The sequence below is a fragment of the Falco peregrinus genome, chromosome 18 (genome assembly GCF_023634155.1).
Source record: "Falco peregrinus isolate bFalPer1 chromosome 18, bFalPer1.pri, whole genome shotgun sequence".
Taxonomy (NCBI): Eukaryota; Metazoa; Chordata; class Aves; order Falconiformes; family Falconidae; genus Falco; species Falco peregrinus.
The window spans coordinates 3,797,225-3,823,023 of NC_073738.1; the positions used below are offsets into that span (position 1 = coordinate 3,797,225).

General features: G+C 49.8%; 1 protein-coding gene across 5 annotated transcripts; it reads right to left on the minus strand.

Moving 5' to 3' along the window:
• Window positions 1-6,845: 6,845 nt before the first annotated feature.
• Window positions 6,846-24,677, minus strand: ETV4 (ETS variant transcription factor 4). Of its 5 annotated transcripts, XM_055789730.1 has the most exons (14): window positions 24,485-24,677; window positions 24,304-24,400; window positions 23,739-23,821; window positions 20,900-20,915; window positions 19,137-19,145; window positions 18,485-18,538; window positions 14,722-14,848; window positions 13,379-13,537; window positions 12,718-12,962; window positions 10,447-10,518; window positions 10,282-10,350; window positions 9,721-9,893; window positions 8,582-8,683; window positions 6,846-7,941 (listed from the first exon to the last, which is right to left on the minus strand). In XM_055789730.1, exons 1-14 carry the CDS (start codon window positions 24,527-24,529, stop codon window positions 7,726-7,728), a joined length of 1,467 nt encoding a protein of 488 aa, XP_055645705.1. In that variant the 5' UTR covers window positions 24,530-24,677; the 3' UTR covers window positions 6,846-7,725. The 5 variants fall into 5 exon arrangements, with proteins under 5 accessions (XP_055645705.1, XP_027644525.1, XP_055645704.1 ...); XM_027788724.2 differs by lacking the exons at window positions 19,137-19,145; window positions 20,900-20,915; window positions 23,739-23,821; window positions 24,304-24,400; window positions 24,485-24,677 and having other exon boundaries at window positions 9,721-9,941; window positions 13,379-18,572; XM_055789729.1 differs by lacking the exons at window positions 18,485-18,538; window positions 19,137-19,145; window positions 20,900-20,915; ... (1 more) ...; window positions 24,304-24,400; window positions 24,485-24,677 and having other exon boundaries at window positions 9,721-9,941; window positions 10,282-10,518; window positions 14,722-14,994.
• Between the last annotated feature and the right edge of the window lie 1,122 nt (window positions 24,678-25,799).

Sequence of the window (25,799 nt, forward strand, 5' to 3'; positions counted from 1 at the left end):
AAGATAAATATGATTTTTACAGCCAGCCCCGTACATGTTCCATCTGTTATAGTAACTACCTGAACCTCATTAATGGGGTTGTTACCGGAGCCAGTGTGACAGCAATGTGCTACTTACACAATGGGGGTTTTGTTTTTTTGTAATGCAATTTTCATGAGATTTGTGTGACAATTGCAGAAGGCTGTGATACTGACCCATTAGCAGTTTCATGGAATTTTTCATTTATGAACGTACTGTTCTTTCAAGCCAGCTGGGAATACAGTGACTGAGTATCTGATTTTAGCAAATGGGTTTTGTATGTGCATATTCTCTAACCTACATAAATCCTCTGGCTGGTCTGTCCATACACTGGAGGTGGAGAACTGGGACTATGCTGATCTGGAGATGTTTGTTTCCTTGAATCAAAAATGATCCTATAGTTCTTGTGATCCTATAGTTCTTGTGGCTGGTAGGCCTGGGGGTCTCTCCGAGCATGGCTCTGCTCTGCAAGCGATGCTGAAAGCAGTGCTTTTTTTGTTTAGTGTAGAAAAGTCTCCTGTCTGAGGTCAATATTAGATTACTTTTACTAGAGAAAAGGCAAGGAGGTAGAAGTGAACTGGATCATACTTGATCAGCAGCAGATCCTGGCTATTTTGGAATGTGAATGTTAGTTTCTACCATTTAGGTCTGCTGCAGCCACAGGGTCTGAAAAGCCTGCTGATGGAAATCCAGTGTTAGATTTTCTTCAAGTTCAGGAAACAAAATCTATTAGAGGTGTGGGGACAAGTCTTTTACACATCTCTTGCCTTTGGTTAAATCTCCACCATGTCCATTTAGGATTTAAACGTGCATGTTGTAGAAGATTCTGCGCTGCCCTATCCCCCTACGTGTAAGCCTGGCTCCCTGAAAAGTTGAGGTGGACCCATGGCTTTGGGGTGGATTTGGTTTTTACTGCAGTAATTGGAATGCTGTGTTTCTCTCCCACACCCTCCAGGCTCCACCTGTGTTTGACCTCCACAGAAATGAAGCTCTCGGCCTGGCTCTGAGGCAGGATCAGCAGGAATTCCCTGGCCACCTCTGCTTCCAGGTGTTTGGAAGAAGACCAGCCACCAGCAGCCGCAGGGGCTGCAGTAGCCTGTCCTCCGAGGGAGCCACGTGCTGGGGGCACAGGCTGTGCTGTCAAGGAGGGAGCGCTCGGCTGAGCAGAGCCAGCGAAGGGGTGAGGACCTGTGGGGTGACGCAGCTGCTGCTCGGTGTCCTGAGGGCACACGGGTGCTGCTGCAAGCGCTGCTCAGTGTCCTGAGGGCACACGGGTGCTGCTGCAAGCACTGCTCAGTGTCCTGAGGGCACACGGGTGCTGCTGCAAGCGCTTGTGGGTGCTCTGAGGGCACACGGGTGCTGCTGCAGGCGCTGCTGGGTGCCCTGAGGGCACACGGGTGCTGCTGCAGGCGCTGCTGGGTGCTCTGAGGGCACACGGGTGCTGCTGCAGGCGCTGCTCGGTGCCCTGAGGGCACACGGGTGCTGCTGCCATGTAGAAAGCCGAGCTCCCAGCCCTGCTCTCTGGGAGGGAAGGTGGCTGGAGGCCATTCCCTGTGCGTCTCATCTTGGGTGTTGTTGGATCCTGGGGGTCCTCGCTGTGTTTAAGCAGCCCCGGGGCAGGCAGGCAGGCACCGTACGCCAGGGCACCCCGTGCAGTGCTGGGCCAGTGTGCAGGGTCGTGGCAGCCATGCTGGGCCGTGTTCTGCGGCCGCCTGCGCCCGGCCTGCGAGGGGACAAGGGTGCCTGGCAGGGTGCAAGGCACCCGGGGCTCGCCCTGCGCTGAACCAGGGGTGACGCTGGGCTAAAGGCACCGGTGCTGAGCGGGGGTGGCCACAGGCCACTCTGCCGCACAGGGCCAGGCCGGGGTGGTGCCTCCAGGGCAGGCTGGGGAGAAGCCCCTGCAGCTGGCGGGACCCCCACCATGGCTGGGAGCAGCCCCTGGGGAGCCATCCCAGAGGCAGAGCCGGAGCCTCCCGGGGGTCCACAGCCGGCAAGGCCTTGGCATCCCTGGGCAGGAGCAGTGGGACAGGCCGCAGCCCCGCCAAGGTGCCACGCGGCTGCCTGCGCTCATCTCTTGCTCTGTTGCTCTTAAAAGTAGGCCGATCTCCTAATTTCTCCATTATGTGCGTTCTTGCAAGTGCTTTTAAAACACCCTATCTGCTGGACTGTTCAATAGCGTTTGTTTTCCTTCGATAACCTTTCCCCTTCGTGAGGTTGGGTTCATTTGGTTTGGGGTTCTTTAATTGGGTGGAAATCTTCAAGGAGGTGGAAAGCGGTTTGGTGGACGCGGCGTGGCCGGACCCCGCCGAGGAACACGCCACATCGCGGCCCCACAGAACCAGAGCAGGAAGGACGGCAAGGGCAGAGCCTCCAGAACATGCGTGAAGTTAATTCAGGGAAATGGAAACAGGTGCCACAAGGCAGCAGCTCAGCAAGAACGTCAGAGGCACTTCAGGTGCCATTAGCTATTTCAGCTAATAAGCTCCCCTGAGATACCTCCCTTTCTGCTGCTTTGCTTTCTCACCTGATACCTGTCCATAGTTCCACAATGGCCAAGAGAACAGTTATTAATCTCCTAACCAGGGGCTCTGGCTAAGCAGTGACTCTCTGGTGCAAAGTATCTTCAGCTATTCTTTCTTTTTTTTTTGTTTACCTAGAACCAGACTCAAGCCACCCTTTAAAGACTTTGCATCAGAAACAGTGTCAGAAATAGCGTGGCTCTGTGCTGACCATCCCCCGGTACTCGGCACTGTCAGGCTGCACCTCAAACGCTGGTCAGTTTTGGGCCCCTTGTGACAAGAAGGACATTGAGGTGCTGGAACGTGTCCAGAGATGGGCAACGGGGCTGGATGCACAAGTCCTGTGAGGAGCAGCTGAGAGAACTGGGGGTGTTTAGCTTGGTGGGACCTCATCAGCTACCTGAGAGGAGGTTGCAGTGAGGTGGGGTCGGTCTCCTCTCCCGAGTAACAAGTGATACAACAAGAGGAAACGAGTTGTGCCAGGGGAGGTTTGGTTGGATATTGGGACAAACTCCTTCATGGAAAGAGTTGTCAAGCACTGGAACAAGCTGCCCAGGGACGTGGTGGAGTCACCATCCCTGGAGGTGTTTAGAAGACGTGTAGATGTGGCACACAGGGACATGGTTTAGTGGTGGACTTGGCAGTGCTGAGTTAATGGTTGGACTCGATGATCTTAAAGGTCTTTCCCGAACTAAATGATTCTATGATTCCTACGTAGGCTGGTATCTGTTGATACGTTCTTCAGAAAGAGGAGTGGGCTGCACAGGGCTGCACGTGGCTGCCCTCCCCAGCTGCAGGGAGCAGGGAGGGAGCTCTCTGTGCTCCCCTGTGCCTGGCTTCATGGAGCGAAGGGCACGCCACTCGTGTGGCGTCACCTCATCCCCAAGCCTGAACACCAAGCAGAAGGTCTTCTGAAGACTGTCTCACGGAAACCTTCGTGGGAGTGTTTTACAGGGTTGGGTGGGAGCTGCTTATCTCCCTCCTGGAAGCTCGGCTGTGGCAAAGTTTGTGGCTCGGTCTGTGGGTCACCAGAGCAGGGAGACGGCGAGTCCCTCAGGCTGACCTGGCACTGACAGCCCTAGTGCTGCAGGGGAGAACATCCCTCTTGGGCTCAGGTTAAAAGCACTGACCTTCTGGTCATGGGTCATGGGCAGCTCTGGTTTCCTTTGCTCCGCTGAGCCTCTTAAATAGGTGTCAATGACAATATGCTGTACACCGGTGTCTGTCCGGTACAGAGAGCTCGATGCTCCCACCAGGCCCTGTGTGGTGGGACAGGAGTGGAACCAAAGGGTGTCTGCTGCTCTCCTTTTGAGGTGATGCTTGTACAGTTCGTGTGGCTTTTGGAGCCTTGGCCTGGCCAGGCCAGAATTCGTTCCTGGCAGATCTCATCATGGCAGTCTTCTCAGCACTAAGGATGATGCATCGCCCCTTCTGACCTGCCTGCAGACCCTAGGCACGGTGTCGAGGCTCAGATGACATCAGCCGTCTGTGCAGTATACAGCCCGAAAAAGATGAATGCACTTTCTAGTAACTCTCTTGCCTTCCTGTTAAGTGCTCGACCCACAAATTGAGATTTGCTCCTGTCCTTGTTCTTCATTATCACTATTCATTCTCATGCAAATTGCACAAGATAGTTCAGCTCTGCTTGGCAACCCTTTAACACTAAGGGTAGTCCCTTTGCCCTAGATGGTACACTCTAAGGGTACAGCTGGGACATGCTGTAATGTTACATGTTAATTATTTACTATAACCAGAAAGGAACTTTGCATCCTGTTGGAGGTGATAGTTTTATGGTGGTTCCTGGTGGGCTTTGTACTGTTGATGTAGCAGGAGTAACAGCAAAGCCATCGCAATAACAGCAACACACAGGGGGAAAAAAAAAAAAAAAGTTCTGGAAAAAATTACATTAGGAAGAAATGACTGCTGAGAATTTATTTCTGGCTGGTCCCAAAGCATCATCACATCCTGAGGAATAAGCCACTAGAATAGATCTTGTGTATAATGAGTAAACAATGGTAAAGAAGCGTGAGAATATTAGGTATATTTGCATCCAGCTGTCAGAGTGTTTGTCATGAGCAGAACTCTTGTGTTTAGGGGATTTTCCTTGAAGAACAGTGTCTGTCTTACCTTTCCTACCTGCTTAATGTTGTGTGAACTTGTGTGGTGAAGGGATACTGCCTGGAAGGCGTGTTACGCTGGCTGTACGTGCTGTCACCCGGTAACGTGCGCTTCTCCCCACACAAGTGCCGAAAGCACTTGGCTCAGGAAAAGACAGCTCTGCTGTCTGTGCCGAGAGCGGTTGCAGCTTTGCTGTACGAACAGGAATGTGAGTGACTGGATAGCAAAGCTGAAACATCTTCTGTGCGGTGGGTTGCGGCTGGCACTTTCAGGACCAGCATCAGAAATTTATGATGCTTGTCTATTACCTCCAACGTCTTCCCCTCATCAGCTGCCTCTCCGTCTTGCTGAACTGGAAACACAAGAGTGTATTTATTGACTCCCAGCTCTCTGATCTGGTGGTTATAAATCTCTGCCCTTTGGAGGTTACTGCCCCTCAATTATGAGAACCTGATCTCGCCGATTCCCAGAACTGCTCTGCAGCTATTGATCGGTTGCACTGACTCGACAGGTAAACCCGAGTGAAATGTCGAGCTCAAATGTCATCCAATTCCCCTTCTGGAAGGAAAACTGGCTGGTCAGAGGGTAGCCTAAGGAATACTGGATAAATGTAGAATCTTTGGGAATGCTGCAGATTGAGAGAGCAAATAGAAGCAAGCTACTGGTCTCATTCATTGGAAAGAGAGTTGCAGCAGTTGGAGCGCGCACCTACCTATAAATCCTTTCCTTGGGAGGTACCCAACTCTCTTGAGGAAGGTGTGGTGTGAAAGGGCTCCTCCACCTCCGGGTAACCCCTGTCCTTGCTGTAGCCTTTGCCGAGGCCCACGTGGGTGGCTGTGTCCTGGCAGGCGAGCTCTGCTGCCTGGCACAGGGTGCCACTCTCATTGCTGGCATGCCCTGTGCTGCCCTGATCCTGTTCCCAGCTCAGCGGGTGGTAACGCACTGGCTTTCCTGGCAAGCAACCTGGAAGTGCCACTGCTCGGGACAGAGGCGAAGTTTAGGGAAAAAGTTTATTAAAACCATGGAGCTTGGCTCAGTGGCCAGTGTACTGTCAGCATGGGAGCGTGGGCGACGTTCTCTGCAGCTGCAGAGAAATGTTCCCCCGACACCAGGAGCAGCCAGACATTACGTATCTCACTGTGATCTTTCAGTCGTGGTTGTATGACTGGTTGCAATCGTGTCGAGGGAGGGTTCGTTTCTTTAACTCCACCAAGATTCAGAAATAAACATCTGGATCAGCTACCCAAGGGTGCGGGCTGGTGCCGAGGAGATGGGCAAAGCAAGCTCAGAGGGTAAGGCAGGACTAGTCAGGGGCTGAATGAAGGTGCGCTGGCCAAAGACAGACCAATTTATTAATGAATAGTATTTTTACACTCATAAATAGTAAAGGCAGCTTATACCAATGGAAGGGTTCCCCTCCACCATCACTGCTAGGACACCAGAGGATGTGTGCTTGCCAGGTGGGAGCAGGGCAAGGCAGGAGGGCCAGGAGCTGCCAGAACACCAGGTCTCTGGACCACACAGGGTACACAAAGGTGCTCAGCAGAGCAGGCTGCTCGGAGTATCTGGCCTCTCGCCAGGCAGGGAGAGCAGCCTTTCCTGGCCCTCATGCCCAGGGACAAGGCTGGGAGGGTTGGCATTAGCCATGCAGGGGAGAGCCATCAGGGGAGATCAGGCTTTCAATCAATATACAGAGTTTCCTCTACAGGCTACCACGTTGGCAGGACTGGCGCTGCTCTGTATTCAGCAGCTGGAACATCAGCCTGAAGCAGTAGCAAACAGGCTTTTTCTGTATGGCTACACTGTACTGCTCCTTGTTGAACCAGGCACATAGTCAGCTGCTAGTTAAAAAGTGAGGCACCTCATAATGAGGATGCGGTGCCCCCACTGTAATGTTCATTATTGTGGGGAAAAAAAAACCAGTCAAAGTCTAGCTAAGTTGCATGTGCTGCAGTTGGGCTGCTGCTAACTGCCTTTCCAACACTTCAGGATTTCCCTTAAACATGCAAAAATTTGTGGAGGTTAAGTCTAAAACTTTAGATATTGAAAACTACGTATGGTTTAGGTTACTTTGTAAAGCATTTTCTTAATGCACCTCCAGCAGGTTTTTTTCTTGCCTTAGATGATTTTCTAGTTGAGCCCAGGATGAGCACACTCAGGAGTCTGACAGGTCTTCAAAGAACCCAAGGATGTTTGTTAAAGTTGTTTAATTTGGAAAAGTCACAACCATACAATGAACCGGAGCCTCAGGCCTTGCTGCCTCCCGCAATCTCTCTACCCGAGGGGGATGCTGGCTTAACCTGTGCCACAGACAGATGCAATCGGGCAGCTCTGTAGTTCTGCTGTATTGCATGGTGTGCCATGTACCCCAGAACTGCTCCAATTTCGGCCAGTGGCTCCAGCTACCCCACTCAGAGTGCCCGAGTACCAGAGAGCCCTGGCGTGAAGCGTTAGGAGCAAGGTGATAAGGCAGGAGCATGCACGTACAAGACAAGTGGTGTTGCTCTTTTCCTGTGGTCTGTGACGACCGTGTTGCAGCCCACCTGAGAAGAAGGCAAGACTGGCCTCGCAGAGGTGAGTCTGCGTGGGTCAGAGCCATCCCTTGCTGAGGGCAGGTTATACAGAGGCTCAGCACCCATACAGGAGGAATGGAGCCAGCAGCCAGCATCGTAACATCCTCATAGTTAAAAAAAAAAAAAGAAGCCCAGTAGGACTGGCATCTCCTCCCTCACCAAAGAGAGGGACTGCGACAGGCTCCTTTGTTCCGGCAGCAGTTACCTGACATGCTGCTGAAGCTGCAGCTCTGCTGTTGGGACGATGTCTGCATTGCTGAGAACAAGTCTCACCCTGACAGATATGAGGGTCTTATCGCAAGCACAAAAGAGCCCTGTCAACTGTCAGCCGATTATCCATGTGTGTACCTGAACGCTTTTCCTGACCAAAGCAGCTCTTCATAGTTTGTTGCATACCCTAGGCTGGCCTGGAAAAATGCTTATTATATGGATTGAATCCTCACCAGATGTCTCCGTATATACACGAGCAAGAGCGGCACGGCGTGCTCCCAGCAATGCTAGTATGTGTAGCCTTTGCTGTAATGCTGCGGAGGGAGGCTCCCATGGTCTGGCAGGTAAGTGGCATTCTCATCCAGGTGAGAAAGAGGCACCGTGTCCTCCTCGCTGACCTGCCCGTCAGCCTTCGGAGTTGGCCGCTGATTATCAAGGAAAGCCAGAGAGAACAACGCTTCAGGTTCACACACAAACTTGTACACGTAGCGTTCTCCAGCCACCTGCAGGGAAGAGAGGAGACGAATGCTGCAGGCACACAGGCAGCGCTAGGCAATGCTCCTCAGCAGAGAGAAGGGCTTGCAAAACCAGCTGGCTGCTCTAGCCCATTGCCCTGAGACACGCCAGAGCTGTAAACTGCTCCTTGCGCTGTCCTCCTGCTGCTCTGATCTCCCGTGGAACAGCTCCTGGGAAATGGGATGCTGCCAGCTCACTTTGTCCCAACAGCAGCAGCAGCCCCTGACCAGTCTGTAACTGTGACATAATTACACTCACAGATGTCCTCTCCAGTGCCCTGGATTGGGAAGAGACCACCCCTACTACACAGGACCAAGCCCCCAGCAGCCTTTCTCTCACCAAGTCTAGACCAATTCTATTTCCTCACAGCTGCATAAATTCCAGCTCTCCTGAGGGCAGACACGTACAGAAAAAGAAAGAAATCGCGATTCCCCTTTATTTCCCATATATAAAGCCTAGATTCAGCTCCTTTACGCTTTCCCCATTTAACCGCTGCAAAGAGAAGTGATGGGGTGATGAGCGCAGGGCGACTGGCAAGGCAAGCCTGCCAGAGCTGGAGAGATCCCCATCTCTGCAAGAGAAGCATCACTAAAGGCATAAAAAACTCCGTCTGCTTTGCAAACTGACCTTCTGCATGATGCCTTTCTCGTAATAGTAGCGAAGGGATCGGCTCAGCTTGTCGTAGTTCATGGCCGGACGGTTCTTTTGGATACCCCACAGCCTGGCTACCTGTAGAATAAAACATCAAAGTGCACAAATTTCTGTGAACCCAACCCAAGGGCAAAAGAACATTATCCAGCTGATTCTCTTTTGAGAAGCAAACATTTACAATGCTTGAATAATAGACTCACACAACAATTATTTAGCAGCTTTTAAACAGGAAGAGTAGAACTCAAACTGAAGCATCCTGCATCACAGAGAAGCATTCCCCTCACCACTACAGAGCTCATTTGCTGTCACCACTTCTCACTCTCTGGTACTCTGAAAGCTTGAGGATGTTGAAGGACTGCTTCATCCTCTGCTACTCTTTATCTTCAAGGATCACATGTTTACCAGGAGCCAAAGTGCAAGGGAACACCTCCACGGGAAGACCCATGTGCCTTTCTTCCTCCTACTACATGATTTTCAGCTTTGTCTATGAGACTCGGAAGTCTGTTGTAAGCACGTCAGCCCACCAAAACAACTCACCTGCGCTGAAAGTGCCCATAAAGGTTAATATGTAGCAAGAACAGTGCTAAATGCAGCTCTAATCGGAGCAAGACATGAGCAGATATTACAGACCCATCTCCCAGCTATTGTCAGATTTTACTGGGTTTTTTTGGAACACGGCAGCATTCGAAATTACACTTTAGTTAATGGAATTTTGATATAAAAATATATTTAGACTGGGATATATTTTCTTCCAGATTTTTAGGAAAACTGCCATCAGTGGGGTTCAAAACTCCAAACCTCAATGTCAACCTGGAGTACGGAGTGTGGTAAGACAGCACAGGTCACTGCAAGCTTAAGAGTAAAGCATCTGGGGAAGTGGAGGCAGTGGGCAATTTGACTCACTGCATTGCTGAGGCTCTAAACTTACAAACAGCCTTTCTTAAACCTGGTATTTGTGTCACCCAAGTGTTTTGACCTCTTTAAAAACCCTGGCTTGCTGCAGGGTCTGGCAAGTACCGCTGGTAGGCAGGAGCCTTCACAGGGCAGAGAAAAAGCCACTTGGGAATGAATTTGTAGCCTCAGAAACAGCCTGTAGAGAAGCGAAATAGTTTCACCTCTTCTGGCTCAATGAGCTTGAACTCCATCCCTCTGCCAGTCCAGGCAATGAAGTGGGAATTGGTTGGATCGTCCAGTAAAGCTACAAGAAATTGCCAGAGCTGGAGAGATCCCCGTCTCTGGTGTGCAGACCCTTCCCGGTTCCCTCCAGCTTTCTGCTTCTTGCCTCTTGCTGAGAAGAACACACAAGGTGTTCCTAAGGGTAACAGTGCAAAAACAGCTGGGAAAAAAAAAAACAAAAAAACAAAAAAACAAAAAAAGCACACATTTCACAATTCTTTACCTGGAATATTTAAGTTCATATAGAATAGAGTGGCCAATTCACCAGCAGCTCTTCCAAGAGCAGCTCCGATGAACCTCACAATTATGCTACTTATGCTAGAAGGCCTATTTGCTGCTAAAAAAGCTCAAGAAACAGGATCCCAAAAAGCCAGGTATGAACCACTAACACACCTACAAGAACACGATGTAACAAACTACGCGGACAGCGGCCAAGCGGCTAGCAAAGATGCTGGATAACCCCATCTTACACCCAAACTGCAAGCCATTCTTTCTCTGACCTTCACAACTTTCTGGAACGACACAGACATCATCAGTAAAGCAGCTCATCGGCTTGTCGTACCTGCAGGCTGCAAGAGAAAGCAACACAGGCAGTTGTAGGCAAAGAAGACAGGGCAGCATCAAGGGCAGCGCAGGGACAAGATGACAGGCACCGAGCTTCTTACCTGACGTATCTTCTGTATTTGAATGGCTTGAATAACTCTCAACATTTGTGTACGTGTGATAGCCAGGAACATCTATGGAACAATTAACAAACTCATTTAATTAAAAGCACAGGAGGCGGAACAATCTTGTTCTCCAGAGGTGGATAGGTAAGTGCAGCCATCTAACCAACTTAGCGCCCTCCTAAAGCATTAGTGGCAGACTGGCAACTTGTTATGTCTCACCCATCCCACCACAACTTTTGCCTTCATTATGCTTCCCATTGTTAATTACAATAGTAAATTTCGGTGGTACTAACACACGACATCCTTCAGAGTAGCCAGGATAGCCTGTCAGTCACCTATACACTCTGAACACAAAACCTTGGACGAGAGGCTAAATTTGTGTGCTGCCTCTGCCTACTCCTAGTTGAAGATAACTATGCACTCTGCTACTCATTTCGTGGGTGAGAAGGAAAAGGCATTGCATTTTTCCAGGGGTACTATGATGATATTAATGAAGAACAGCAGCATCTGAATGTTTACTGCAGACAGCATCTCACAAATGTCATTTCAGATATCCCGAGTCTCCCTGGCTTTTTCGCATCATGATGGGGCATTGTCACAAACAGTTGAGAAAACATAAAGGAAAAAAATAACTTGATTTAAAAATAAGCAGAAAGTCTTTTCGTAATCTCTCTGCAGTGCATATTGCTGCCTGGGCACTAGAATTTATCTCTTCTGAATCATGTGTTTTCTGAATCAAAGCTATTTTCTGTTCACAGCCGAGATGGAAGCTGTAACCAGGAGCTTTGGAAAGATTTACCTTACATCTCCCTCACACTCCTGTGCTAAGGGCAGAAGGGTACTCTGAGCTGACACACTGTGTATTATTACAATCGTAAACTACTCGCACAGAAAGCATTCTTCTGGGTTTGCACATTTTCCTCCCCTGTCTGGCCAGAAGGACCCAGTGAAAGTGTAACACCAGCACAGCCACAGCGATGATTCTATACCCTCAAAGGAGCTTTTTATTTATGCATTTATTTCTGCTAAATACTGCAACAATTCAAAATGTCCATTAAAATACCCAGAAACCAGAAGTAACATTCCCTCTAGCAGAGTGTACTGTGAGGTCAGGGTAGCAAGTCTTTGGACAGATCTGCTGAAAAAATAAGATTTCTCCCTTGTGGAAAAATAAGAGGATTGCCTGATCAATCTGGTATCTAGAGAGCTATTTTTGGAAATATAAATTATTTTCTCTTGTGATGCTCTGCCCTGTTTCTATGGGAAGTAGCAGGTGGAGGCTGGCACGGCAAGAGACACGGAGCAGCACAGTGCACGTGGCTGAGCCAAGGCAGACCGGGCTCCCTGCTTATCCCGGTCCTTGGAATTGTCCGGTTTATTGTTAGCCACTCACGTCTCTTTAGACCGTTTCAGACTTTTAGATCCGTTTGTCAGGCCAAAGCTGGTTTATCTTGCATGGTAAGCTCTGAAATGGGGCACCAGTTTCCAGCGGGTGTCAGCTGCTGGGGCCAGACCTCCGCCGTGACGGTGACACCCACTGGAGCTGGCAGAGCTGCATCTTTCTCTCCATTTTGTGAATTAAATTCTTCAGCCTCCCAGCAGGGAAAAGGCACAGGGCCAGGCAGTGTCACGAGCTGCAGCTCAGGGCTGTGCCTTACGATCCCCACGCCAGAGCAGCTTTCCTCTGCCACTGCTCGCAGATCCCCTCCTTGCTGCAGGGATCCGAGACAGTTTTTCTGTACCAGCTCCAAGATACTTAATTCCTTCCTTTCTGCTGCTATTTACAGAATGTTCTCAGTATAATTTCTTCAAAGCTGACCTCACTTCTCTCCCTTTCTATGACCTACCAGCTCAACACACCCCTGAAGACAAAAACTCCCCCTGAGAGAACTTTTCTCCATTTCTGATAGTGCAAGCGGGCTAATTATGAATTTTGAGTCTCCCCAGCGGCTATTTTATTTCCTTGGAGAACAAATGCATGCCTTTAATCCAGCCTGGCTGGGTTTAACATCACCTTCTAGCTCCTATATCTGGTTAAAGCTTTCCACTATCTCCCAGAAAATCCTTCTTGGAACACAGTACAGAAGGTGAATGTCCCAGCCTTTTCTTGGATGCAGTCAACAGACAGAGCCGTTTCCTGCTACACAGCCAGTTTTCCAGGAGCACACACACTCCTGAAGATGAAGCAGCATTGTGTCAAAGCCCAAGAAGTGGTGGATGTGTGATTGCTCACCCCCAGCATCTGCAATCGGAGCTAGCGCTGCCTACCTGCGTCGTACACGTAGTCCACCTGCTCCTGCTTGACCACCTCAGCTGCTGGGTACTGACAGCTGCTGCCTGCCTGGCCGGCTTGCTCGTACTGCGGGTCCTGGTACTCCTGCTTGAAGCCCTGATGAGGGTACTGGAGGCAGGGCTCGGACAGCTGGTGCTGGTAGGTGCTGGGGTCTTCCTGGGCCAGGCTCTGGGAAGAGGGGAAGGAACAGCCCATCTCCGCAGGCGACTGGTACACAGAGCTAGGAGAGGGGAGAGGACATGGGATGGCAGCTTGCTTGGCCCCCCGATCTTGGCCCTGGTGCAGGGCTGCTTGGGGGGGACAGAAACTGCCTCAGCCCCAGGCTCTTTGGTAGGGCTGTAGGAGCTGCACGCATCGCCGGGGCAAGGAAGGGACGCCAATGCCAGATGTTTCCAAGGGCAGCAACGCAGCCCATCACCCACAGAACCCGACAGGCTTAAGGTTATAGCCTCCTCCTTCAAACCCTAGGCAGCAGCGGTGGGTCCGCTTTGGACCCCATCCCACTTTGGATGGGACGGGGGGGTCTTGTGGTTGGTGTAAACCGAGCGCTTTAATCTGGATGCTGCAGCCCCCCGCCCCGACTCACCCGGCAGGGCAATCCTTGCCAGTGGCTGCCCCCTCCTCCCAGTAACTCACCTGTGGTCGTTGTGGTACCCACAGCTGGAGGGGGGGTGGGGTGGCCCCGGAGGGGTCAAGAAGCTCCTGTCCTGTCTAGGGAACTGCTGGAGCGGTGACTGTATTGGGGTTCCTGGGTCGGGGGACTCAACGCCAACTTGGCTGGGTTGATCATAGGCACTGGGACAGTCAAACAGAGAGTGGAGCGTTATCGTTCTCCGAGAAGGACCGGTGGCAGCACCTGGGGAGGACGTGTCACAGGCAGACACGCTGTCCCTCTGCACAGCCACCTGGGCCAGAAAACTCCCAGCATCAACTCCTGCCTTCCCGAGCATCGCTTGCCCCTGCGCACAACAGCAATGACCCGAAAATGGGAGAAGGTGGTGATAGAAAGCTTAGAAATCACTGGACTAATAGGATACGGAAAACTCAGAATAATTAAAATTCTCATTGCATGTACAAAGAGGAGCTTCACAGGTGACTTTGCAAGTTAGGCCCGGTCCTGGGGCCCGCTGTACTGGTAAGGTGGGGCTGGGATGCTCCTGTGCTGATAAGACGACACCGGTATGTGAACGTCTGTGCCCTGAGCCAGGAAAACTGGGTCTGTCCTGGGTTTTGGTTGGGAAGGAACTGGGGACACGACTGAGTCTGCACGAAGAGAGAAGGTGACAAGAGGGAGACTCCTAAGCCTTCATCCTCGGCGACCCCCACGATCCGCACCAGGAGAGAGTGTGCAAGCGCAAATGGGAAGAAACTTCTGTTAATGACTTCTTGGTAGACTAATTACCCTAACCCAACCTATTCTCGGGCATCGATGGAATATGTATGAATGTAAACTTTAAATCGCACGTGCACAAAGAAGTGGGGCAGCGGGTGCTTTTGGAATTATCCACCCTGATGCCCGCCGGTGAATGAAACACTCTGCTTTATAACCTACCCTGAGTTATAAAGTTTAATTCCGCATGGCAGTGTCAGTACTGCAGAAGCTGTACGGTAACTCAGGCAAGCAGCCAGGACTGTGGGCGACGGTGTTGGGGAGCAACTTGCCAGGACAGATTTTGGAAAGCAATGCGGGGAGAGAGGCACGTGACAGATGCCAAGACTGCTCTCAGCATCAGGACAGCTGAGGAACAGCACTGGGAGAAGAAATAAAGGGGCAAGCCCAGACCCCTGACCTACTCTACATGGGTCTGGGCTAACCAGTGCCGTAAACACCAGCTGAGCGAGCTGCCCTGAGCTGACCCACCGGCTCATGGGCATCACAGCAGCCAGACCGGTTCGTTGTTGTAATTATTAGATAACGCAGTAGCACTTGGTTTCATAACAGCTTCTGCCCCCTCCCCTTCCCCCATGTAAGCTGTTACCTGGTGTAAAGGCACTGCTCGCCATTGTGGTACTGGGATGGCTGCTCATGGTTGCAGGACAGTGTGAGGTCCGAGGAGGGACTCTGTGGCTCCTTTTTAATCTTAGCAGGAGGACTGTGAAAAGCTACTGTGGGAGAGAAATGAAAGGTCAAGTTGACGGTTTTTTCTGGTTTACGGAGAGGCAATTTTATCAGCCAGTGAAGCCAGCAGAGATGCCACCACCTCGTCCTTGCTCTGCTGGCTCCGAGAGAAACCAAATACCAACACACCCAAGTTCACAGGACCTCCCTGAGCTCTGCCCTTGATTTAGTAATGTTTGTATGCTACATCGACCTTAAGAGCAAATCTTAAGGTAGTGTTAACATGCTCTGTGATAATCCAGAGCGCTTTGAAAAGGATTTAGAGTGGGTATTTCCTTAAGCTGTTCAGGGCTGGGACAGACGTTTCCTGTTGTGGCATGCACATACTCTTATTTTTCAACACATAAAAGCAAAGTTTTGATTTGCATCAGGTAAAATATTCTTTCCCTGACATACCTGGTAAGCATGTCTTGTGAGTAACATTACCATGTAGCACTGTGTTAAGTTGTCACACACTAATATGATGACACATTGCAGATTTCCTGATAGTATCATTTGTCCTGTAGGACAGTAAATGTAAGATTTTTGTACAAACAGCTGCAAAAGCTGAAGGTTTTCTGTGGGAAATGCTGTTATATGTATTGCATATCATTACAGGCTGTCCTCAGGCTAACTTGCTCACACCTTACACAAGTAAGTGTTTTCTCAGGCACCTAAACTGCCTTAGGTAGCTACAATCCCTTTCCCAAAGGAACAGCATCGGTGGTAAAGCACAGTCTGAAGCAGAAGTCTGACTTCCAAGTCCTTGCTTTTGCTACTATATACCCCAAATTTCGATGAGCAGCTTGCAGTCCTCCCAGTAGCCTCCCTTTGAAATATCTGATTTCATTAATTAGACCAGGTTTATACTTTAGCCCTCAGGAAGGCAGCCAGGGTCTCCTACAGGGTATTGCGATTGCTGGACGGGAGGCTGCTGCGCTGGCACTCGGCAGCTACCTGTAGAATCTCAAAATGCAGCTTTTCCTTCGTTGAATTTCGATGCTAATAGTCCAAGACCCCTGAACGTGGAACTGGGGGAATCTCACACAACACCTCTGCTCGTCCAAAACACCAGTGAGAGTCTAGGAAAAAAGTAAAAAGGTTCTTTTTCATTTTCAGTGCGCTGGCCCGATGTAGACAAGGAGGGATATTTCTGGCCTGGTTAGAATGTCAGGAATAACAAGTGTGGGTTGCAGTTTACAGCACGAGGAAGTAGGATGTGGGTACTGTTACTCCTTATGCTTAATTAAATCCAGCAGGAGCAAAATCCTTCACTAGCTCCTCAGAAAAGCTTATCCTGGCTGAAGGACACTGTGAGCATCTTCTGCCTTTGCCCCTGGGCTCTGCTGCTGCAGGAGGTCGCTGCCGCTTAGGAAGGAAAGAAAAGACACCCCAGAGAGGTACATAGGTCTAGGTTTCTTTTGCAAACAAGAGAAGGATCTGCCCCCCAAAACAAAACTAAGCTTTTCATAAGGCTGCCTGCAGTCCTTTGCCAGGTTACTCCCAGCTCCTCAAGCTGACATGATGCTGCTGACAAAGCCTGGGATGTTCAGAGCTGCGATTGTCATTTCAAGGATGGAAAGTAACAACCTGATCTGTTAATACCTCATCTTTTTGCTGAGTTTATATCAGGACTGACCTGAACTGTACGTGCACCAGCCACCCTCAAGCCAGTTCTCCCTCACATAAAGGGCTAATTGTGCCTTCAGACAGCTCTCCAAAGGGCTGGAGAAAGGGCTGCTGCTGCCTCTCACCACAGGACATTAAGGCCACTTTCTATTGCGAACATCTCTCCCCAAAAATCGTTTCTCATCAAGAGGGGGGCAAAACCCCTTCAAACCTGACTCCTTTCGCCTGCCTTCGGTTTCAGCCTACACCAAAAAAAGCCCATCTTCACATCATGCCAGCACCCACAGGGATCCAAACAGCTTGACAGAATAAATGAAAATAAATCTAATCTGTAAAATGCCAGAGCCTCCGATGGCTTCTGGCCCCTACCCCCTTCTAGAGGACAACCGGCTCCCCCAGCCAGCCCTGGGGCTGCTGTCAATCGTGGCAGAGGGGTCCCTGTCCAAACCGATGGCAGGTGCTGGCTGACCCAGCATCCTGGGATGGATTCAGTACCCCAGGCATGATGCTCCTGCATCTGTGCAAACACCCCCAGCCCAGAAAAGGCTCAAAAGAGAAAAAGGTCTTTCTATGCCTGGGGCACCCACTTCCCTTCTGCCTGTCTGTAGCAGCTCTTTTCGATGTCTGGAGTAAACATATATAGAACCCATCTAAAAATGCTGATGTGTCGGCTGAGTCTCAGGGGGAAAAAAAAAATAAAATTGCTCTGTCCATTACACTGAACTCCATTGAAGTTTCAAGAAGCGAGATGCGCTAGGAGCAGCCAATTCTTTCCGGCCTTGAATTGCTGCAACAGGCTATCGCATTACAACTGGCTCATTCATTCATTCATTCATTCCGAGCGAAACATGGGACCAGCCCTCTCCTTGGTTCTAGGTCAAAAAGAGGAAGAAACAAGATATATGACTCAGAGAGCAAGCCCAGCTGTGCTGCAGGGCCAAGTCCAGGGAAAGGAGGTAGGCAAGAGCAACCAGTACAAGCCCTTCGGTTTAGTTTTCATGGGGAAAACTGCCCTGGGCAGAGGGATATCAGTGTAGGAAGGTCACCAAAGTTGACTGCACCAGCTTTAACTGGAGATCTCTGCACTCAGTTAGCTGCTAGGACATATATGTGCCCAGGGAACGGTCAGGCATCCTCCTGTAGCCTTGACGTGCCTGTCAGGAGTCAGGCTCAGCGTTCCTGCGGCTGCTTGCAACAGAGCTGTTCAGAATAGTCAATATTCACTTCAGGCATGTGGTCTTATCCCAGCATCAGCTTCCAAACAAAACGGTGGCATACTGGGAGGGCCAGCTGAAGAGGGAAGCAGGAAGAGCTGGATGGCCACTGTGCAGAGGGTTCCTGCGCGTACGCTTGCACCTGAGCAACGCTCAGCTCCTTCATCTGTAAGAGGCTTTGACCTGTTCTCAGAGCAAACATCCACATTACTGTTTGTACGCTCCCACAGGTGATCTGTTCACTGGGCAGTTCCTAAGAGCAGAGGGCAAGCAGCCCAGACAGCATCTCTGGGACACCGTGCCCTCACATTGGGGCAGGCAGCAGGCAGGACCATCACCTCACAGAGGCCATGCTGGCAGCGGGTGCTCAGCCAGAGGCTCCGCAAGTGAGCAGAGCCCCCAGAAAGCACCTGCAAGAGACACAGCACCCTTAATTCCACATACAGTCCCATTTCTTTTGCTTTGGGAGGAGCAATAGCAGAAATTTTACCTTTCATTGTCACCATAGTGCACTTTCTCAGCTGTTCAGGGGTGCCTAATTACTCACCCGTACACCAACTAAAACACATTTCTGTTGACATCACTCTGCATAAGGGACCACGGTAGTTAGCACCACAAAAAGACATTTTTGCATTGCCCAGATGTGGCCAGCTGGCCTGGTTTGTTTGTCCCCATCACACCAACGCAGAACTAAAATGAGCCTCCGTGTCTGTGTGGTGTGTTACATTTCATGTGTTTCTTCAGCTTAAGTGTATCCTGCCCTTCTCCTGTGAGATGTGTGATCACCTCCACGATACTTACAGTTTTCTGAATGTAAGTCAGGCACAAATTGCTCATCACTGTCTGGAACCTGAGCTGCCAGGGGAGGGAGAGAAGAAGGGGGGCAGGGAAAGAGAGAGAGGAGAATTAGATTTGGCACTCTGTATGATATAATTAACAGCAAGGTAGAAATAAACCCAGGCAGGAAAGATCTGAGCTTTTTGCTGGGATGCACTTTAGCGACTATGGATAGTTTCCCTTTGGGATTAATGAATACAGTTCTTCTGCCTGCAGATTTACCCCTTAACAGCCTGCTGGTTTCTTTCTCCCTCACCTTGGAAATTAGGACAACAGCAAATTTATTAGCTCAGGGTTCACAGTTTTCATTAGAAACACAATATGCAGGGATTGTTCAGAAACAACTACTAACTGATCAGTTTGGAAAGGCTATGCCAAAGCGTGAGCACAACAGAAAACACCTATACCTTCATAGACAATTTTTTCAGAAGCTCCAGAAACATCAAACAACTTGGTACTAGTGGAATAGGCTACAATTTGTAAATCAGCAGAATGAAAACATTTTAGAAGAAAAAAAAAAATTCAAACTATCTGGTAGCAGGAGAGGGAAATGGTTAACAGTGCCTTGCACCTCTGTAAGTGTGATTTTGCAAATTTGAGGCAGTGCTGGTGTAACAGCAAAAACCTGCTCTTTCCCCGCAGATTGGTGCAGTAAAGTTTTTTATTATTATTATTATTATTATTTATTTCTGGGCATCTGCCCTGTGGCCAGCATTGTTAGTACAACTCCAAGAATAACAGTGAGGTCTGAGATACTTGAATATCTCCAAGATGGTCTAATTAAATACATCTGAAAATCTGCTGAGGCCTCGTTCACCTTGGAACAGCCCACCTCACTGGAACAAGATGCTGCTCAATGTGGTAAGCAGTAAAATAGTTAAAAAGCAGTTAAAATAGTAAAATTAGCAAAGAAGATTCAGGCTTAGTGCTTCTTTTAGACAAACTGATGGGGCTCGCTCCTACTTTATATATAAATACATATATATAAGTTGATGCCTCTTCACCAGTCAGGGAGTCACATTTATTCTGATTTATGTGAAAGACTAGAATTCCAAAAAGCTGTAAAGCCCACAGGGATATGATTTCCCACATGGCAATGAGGATTAAATTAAAAATGGAAGTGCTAGAGGAGTTTTTCACTATGTGCTTCACAGTATGTTTCATCACTTCCTGGAGTAAATATTGATTTTAAATTAAGACAAAGACTGGCAGCTGTGCTGTCCCTTATGGCATCATTTGTGCCAATTCCTCATCTGCCTTTCCTGGTCTCCAGCTTCAACCAGTCCGTCCGTGGATCACCTGCCACAGCCTGGCCTCAGCCCATGCCTGAACTGCAACGATGCCATTGCAAAATGGATAATAAATATATAATAAACCAACGAAATGGCACAGTGGAAGAAAAAAGAATTTCATTGTCCTTCTTCACCCACAGGTTGACCCAGCGAGGTACACAGGTGTGTCCTTGAGAGATTATTCCGACATACAAAATCAAACGTTACAGTAGCCTGTAGTGCCATTATGCTAAAATTCCTGCATTGAGACAGTGTATAGGTAATTAGTGCTTTTCTGATTTCACAGAGGAGCCAGCTACATAGTCTCCTCCAGCTCCCGCTTCCCTCATTTGCTGAGAAAAGCTTTAATTGGCATTGCCCTCGTGCTGAATGAACAATTCATTCGGATCCCCACCACCACCCCATAACTACAACTGTGCTCCCGCCCCCATCGCACGGGCCGGTTGGTGACCCCCGTCCCTTCGCAGGATGGAATGCTGCTCCTGGACAGCCTGCACACAAGCTTGTGTCGAAGCACACATCACATCCACATCCTTAAGCGACAGGACACCAAACCAGGACAAAAGTCGATGTGGCAGATTCCTCCCCGACGGCAGCATCTGCATTTATTTACAAATACTTTTGCATTCTTCTCTCCCCCAGGAAGAAGAGGTGTTAAGGAAGGAAAAGCAGTACACCCACACACCCCCCTGATGTCAGCAAGACACCGCTGATCAGAATTTAGCCTGTATTTTAACACGCAGCTATTTTTTCTCCGTTACTCAGAGCCATGGTCTCAGTCCATCTCCTAGAGTGGTCCCTCCATCCCCCAGCGACTAAACACACAGAGCTGAGCCGAGTTTTTGGGGGTGCCCTGGGAGAAAGTGTGGGGAGCACTTTCCCCATAGCACATGTGTTGAAACACTTATTACTTCTAACAGTTATTTATGGCCCTTTTAGTGCCGGGGAGGGAAAACTTGCAGCAGATTATTTCACAAAAATCACGAACTTGTGGAGAGAACTGCTGCTGCTAGTACGTAACAGGCAAACCCAAAGCTTGCTCTCCCTTGGCTCTAAAGCAAAGGTGATGGAGTCAGAGTAGAAGGACACGAGGAATGGAAGCCCTAATCTCAGTCACTTGAAGCCAAGAGAGACAAGACATGCCAAAAATAAACCGTAGGGAATAACTCTGCATGAACAGGCAGCGGATTAGAATGGAATGAACCAAGCTCTTTGCCCTGCGATTGCTGTTCCTTAAAGTAACCTGTATGACAAGAACCTGGAAATATAAATGATAAAAGGCAGGGAACAGGAAAAAAAAAACAGCCTACAAAATTCATTTTATGAATTATCTTTACAAAGCAACGTTGTGATAGAAGGAATAGCGGGGATCACGTCGTGTGAACTGGGTTGGGCTCTCACAGTGTGCTGCCTGGAGTCGATGGCATCGGTGACCATCTCATGGAGAGAATTTCATAGCAGAAGCAAGAGACTACAGAAAGGGTGTGAAATGAAGGGCATGGCTGGAGCGAGAGCATGCAGCCTCACTACTACTGGACAGCGATGCTTTTGCAGACAGCTACAGTCCTACGCTAGAAGGCTAAAGAAAGTTGAAATTTTTATATTGCATTATCTACTTCGGAGAGTTGCAATACAGATAGACATTTTCTTGTTCTCCCCAATCCAGCATCTATACTTAAAATAACTGGGATACCCAATCAGACATTTAAAGACCAACCCCTGGCTTATTGTAGCCATGCAGACTGCACGCAGCAGCATTTCCCACACCTCTTTCAAGATCTAGAGCACCGTAACTAAAGCTTGCTAAGGTTACGCAGCGAAGGGCATCCCTCTCCTTGCAGTCCTCACAGATCACCAACTACCTGCCCAACTTCTGTCCAAGGAAGCTTTTTGTTTCCCCGAATGCCAAATAATTTTATAAATTATATGGCTTGCAATTAGTTCCATAGAGTTATCAACTGCCAGCTTCACATCATTGCATTCTAACAGATTCTGATTAAAAAAAACAGCATAGAAGAAAATTTTGGATTGTTAGTAACAAGACCTAGGATTTTTCAGCATCTGTTTCTTTTAAGAGTCATCTATATGCAGACATTATTATTTTACCCTGCAAAGGAGAAATCAGGTGTTAATTAACACTGTTAAAAATATTCTAAAAAGCTAACAAAGAGATTGCCCTGTGAATGAAACCACAACAATATATAGAGGCACACACACATGCAGATACAGATGTATATGTGGTTTAAATTTGTTAACGTTTTTCATATGGCTGATTGTGAATTTGTATTTCCAGTTTGCTTCCTTCCCAGGTTTGTTTCTCTTTTACTTCAAAAGTAACACCAAGAACTGTGAATAAAATAAAATTTCTTAACTGGATGTGGTAGAGGCAGAGAATAAATAACATATTACATATTTTCCCTGCCTTTTTCTTCTGCATTGTTCATTTAAGAAGGTACTCTCAAGTTTGAAGTTGCCTTCATCTTGTGAAGAAATGCTAACGTATAGACACATACAAGATATTAATGACATAAAATATTTCCACCATTCAGCAAAATAATTTCATATATGGGGAACTAGTTTCTCCCACAGTGTGGAATATTCAAACATGCATTGAAATTCCCCAAAATTTCACTTGGACTCTGACTAGATGCTATGAGCTGTGGCAAAAATATACCTGCCTATATTCTAGGGCTTGCATTATCATTTACTAATCACATATAACAGCAGATTACCTCTTTCTATACACTGCTGAGACCACAGGCAACCTTCCCTCCACCCCAGTGCGCTTACAAATTCATTCTATGAACACTCTGCTACTGACAAACATATAGTAAGAGATTTCTGCAAAACCTTTGGATGAGTGAGATAAAAAAAATATTCAACACTAGGAAGCCTAAAATTGAAACGCTACCAGAAATCAATTTCAAGGCAAACTTATCAACAGCTCGAGGTTTTTGAGGATTTAAGAGAAACCAGCCTCAACTATGTGTGTACATTCAGCAGGTCTATTAGCCGACCAGTAATTAATACCTATTTTTACCTATTTTTCAGCTCTGATGTACAATACCAGAGTGTTTCAGCCCTGGAACAGCCCCCAGGTAATTCTTTTTGCATCCTGACCATCACGCTCCTGATCAACATCATTTCAAGTCTGAAATGAACACAAGGCATTTGATATTTTTCCCCCCCTAATTGTCTTATTGCAATATAACTTTTTGAAGGCTTTAAAAAAAAGAAATAATTGTTTGACAGGATTGTCCTTCACTTGTGGTAAAGTTAGGGAAATAGCTCTGCTCAAAGTGCCATGCATATTTTTATGTCATCATTATTAAGTACCTACATCACAGTAAGTGCTTTTATATTTATCAAGAGTCTGTACTTGAGGATGTGTTTTGAATTTTCTAGAAAATGGATCATTTGTGATAGTAGAATCAGAACAAATTCCCCATGCTGTTAAAAGATGGTTTCACTTGGAATTAACAGGACTCCCTGGGATTTGAATTTTCCCTCTTCTTTGAGGGCAAACCAATTCAGACACCAAACTGAACAGCGTGTAAATTCCACAGGAAGGTCCCTTCAAAGAATTATCTTAGGAAAAAAAAAAAAAAAAAGTTGAGAAGCGCTTCGCTCCTGGAATTAAAGGAATAGGGTTTTTTTGTTTGTTTAAAAAAATATCAACGTTCTGGCAACCAGCAAAGATAAGTGACAAATCAGCGTTAACACCGAACCAGTTACAAGTAGCCTGAACGGAAAACTGTAACCAGGAAAGCGGCCAACAGCCCGGCCCGTACATAGGGAAATGCCCCGCACAAATGTGCCATTTAGGCTGCGCCGCCCCGGGCCCGGGTGGCGCCTCGGGACCCACCCCCCCACCCCCGTCTGGGGGGGGTCAAACAAAACCCAGGGGGCACGAATAGCCGAAGAACGGGGGGCAGGGGGGGAAGGGGGGGCAGGAGCCTACCTTCTGTCAGCCAGGCCTCCTGCAGCCGGCTCAGGACCTGGAGGAGCTCTGCGTGATAAGCGAGAGGCTTCCTCAGTGGAGCGCCGGGGGGGGTCAGCGGGACGCCCCAGCGCCGGGGCGGGGCGGGGGGGGGGGGAGCGGGAGGGCCGGCGCCGGGAAGGGGGGGGTCGTGTGGATCGGCGGGACGCTCCGGCACCGGGAAGGGGGAGGGGGGGGATATCAGCGGGACACCCTGGCACCGGGAAAAAAAGGCGGGGTGGGGGAGTGGGGAGGCGGAGGGGGTGTCAGCGGGACGCCCCGGCACCGGGAGGGGGGAGGATAGATGGGTGGGACGCTCCGGCGCCGGGAAGGGTGGTGGTGATGTTGTCACCAGGACGCCCCGGCGCCGGGAAGTGTGTGGGGGGGGATCAGCGGGACACCCCAGCACCGGGAAGGGGGACGGCCGGGTCGGGGAGGCGGGGGCGAGACCCCGGTCCCTGCCCCGAAGCCCGCAGCACCCCCATCCCTCCCTGCCCCCCGCCCCGCCTTACCTTCCGAGCCCTGCGCCGGGGGCAAGCCCGGGGTCCCGGGTCTCTTCCTAGCGCCCATGGGAGCTTGGCCACCGGGGGCCGCCTGGCCCGGAGGCTGCTGCGGGAGGAGCCGATTAGCGCGGGGTCCCCGGCCGGGGCGGGCCCAGCCCGGAGCCCCCCGCCCGCCGGGGCCGCCGCTCACCTGCGGGAGCATGAAGGGTACCTGCTGGTCCGGGAAGCCCTTCATCCCGCCGCCGGGCGCTGCCTCTCGGCTGCCACCTGCGGGGGACACAGCGGGGGGGGTCGCGGCGGGCCGGCTCCCACCTGCCGGGGCCAGCGGCCACCACGGGACACCCCGCCCCCGCCCCCGGCGCTCTCGCCGCCCGGCACGGGCTGCGAGCTCCCAAACTGGGGATATGGGCCGGAGTGATGCGAGCCGAGCCGAGCCCCCGGCCCGGGACAGCGGCCCCGACCCGCACCGGCGGCGCGTGGCCCACGCGGAGCCCGGCGCGACCCCGCCCCTCCCGGGGGCGGCCGCCCATTGGCCCATCGCCCCGCTCACCGCCCCGCTCGCCCGCTCCTTTGTTTCATCGAATTTTTTTTGTGAATGAAGCTCCGGGCTGGGCCACGCCCGCCAATCCCGGCTCCTTCTGGCTCTCACCCAGTGAGAGGTGGGAGGGGCTTTCTCCTTCAGGGCCAATCGGATCGCAGCACTCGGGGCTTCATTCAAGGACGGAGCTCCCATTCATAAAAAAACCCTCCCGAAGTTCATTCATGAAAGGCTGCAGGGGCGCGCCGGGCCCGCCTGGCTGCGCGACCGCCGGGGCTCCCGGGGCGCTCCCGGCTCCAGCCCGGGCCCGGCCCCGCGCAGGCCCTTGGGGACAGGCTCCAGGCACGTTCCGTTCTGTCCTGGGCAAGTCATTTAGGTTTCGACAAGATCTGGAAAAAAAATCTCACTCACGCATTCGGAAGTGAAAATAATGAAAGCCCTAGCTACTGAAATCACTTCTGCTCTTACAAATGTTAAGGGACAAAAGCATAAAATAAAACCCCAGGCCAGGGATCTGCACCCCAAAATAGCGTTTTTGGGAGCAACTGTGCATACCAGGTGCTGCTGCCTGTGCCATGTGCATGCATCCTCTTCTTTTTTTCAGGTTTGTCCTTTAAACTTCCATGATCATATTTAAAACACTTATTGATCCTATTTATCCTATTAAAAATAGCAGTAACAGTTGGGAGCCAGCGGTAAGAAGGTCATCGTTCACGAAATGTCACCTCCTGGAAGAGAAGTAGATACTCCAGAGAAAAAAAGGGGAAATTTATCCCAAGGGCTAAATGGAACCTGAACACTTTTGACACGCTTTCCTTATAGTAATCATCACTGGTGTGACACACTGATATGCTCCTTTGGAAAGGTGTATCTGTTACGCAGAATAACAGGGTTTAAGTATTTTGTCGATATATATTTTTATCTTTCTGCTGGCAGACTATGGCTCCAGTGTTCCAGGAGCCCAGTC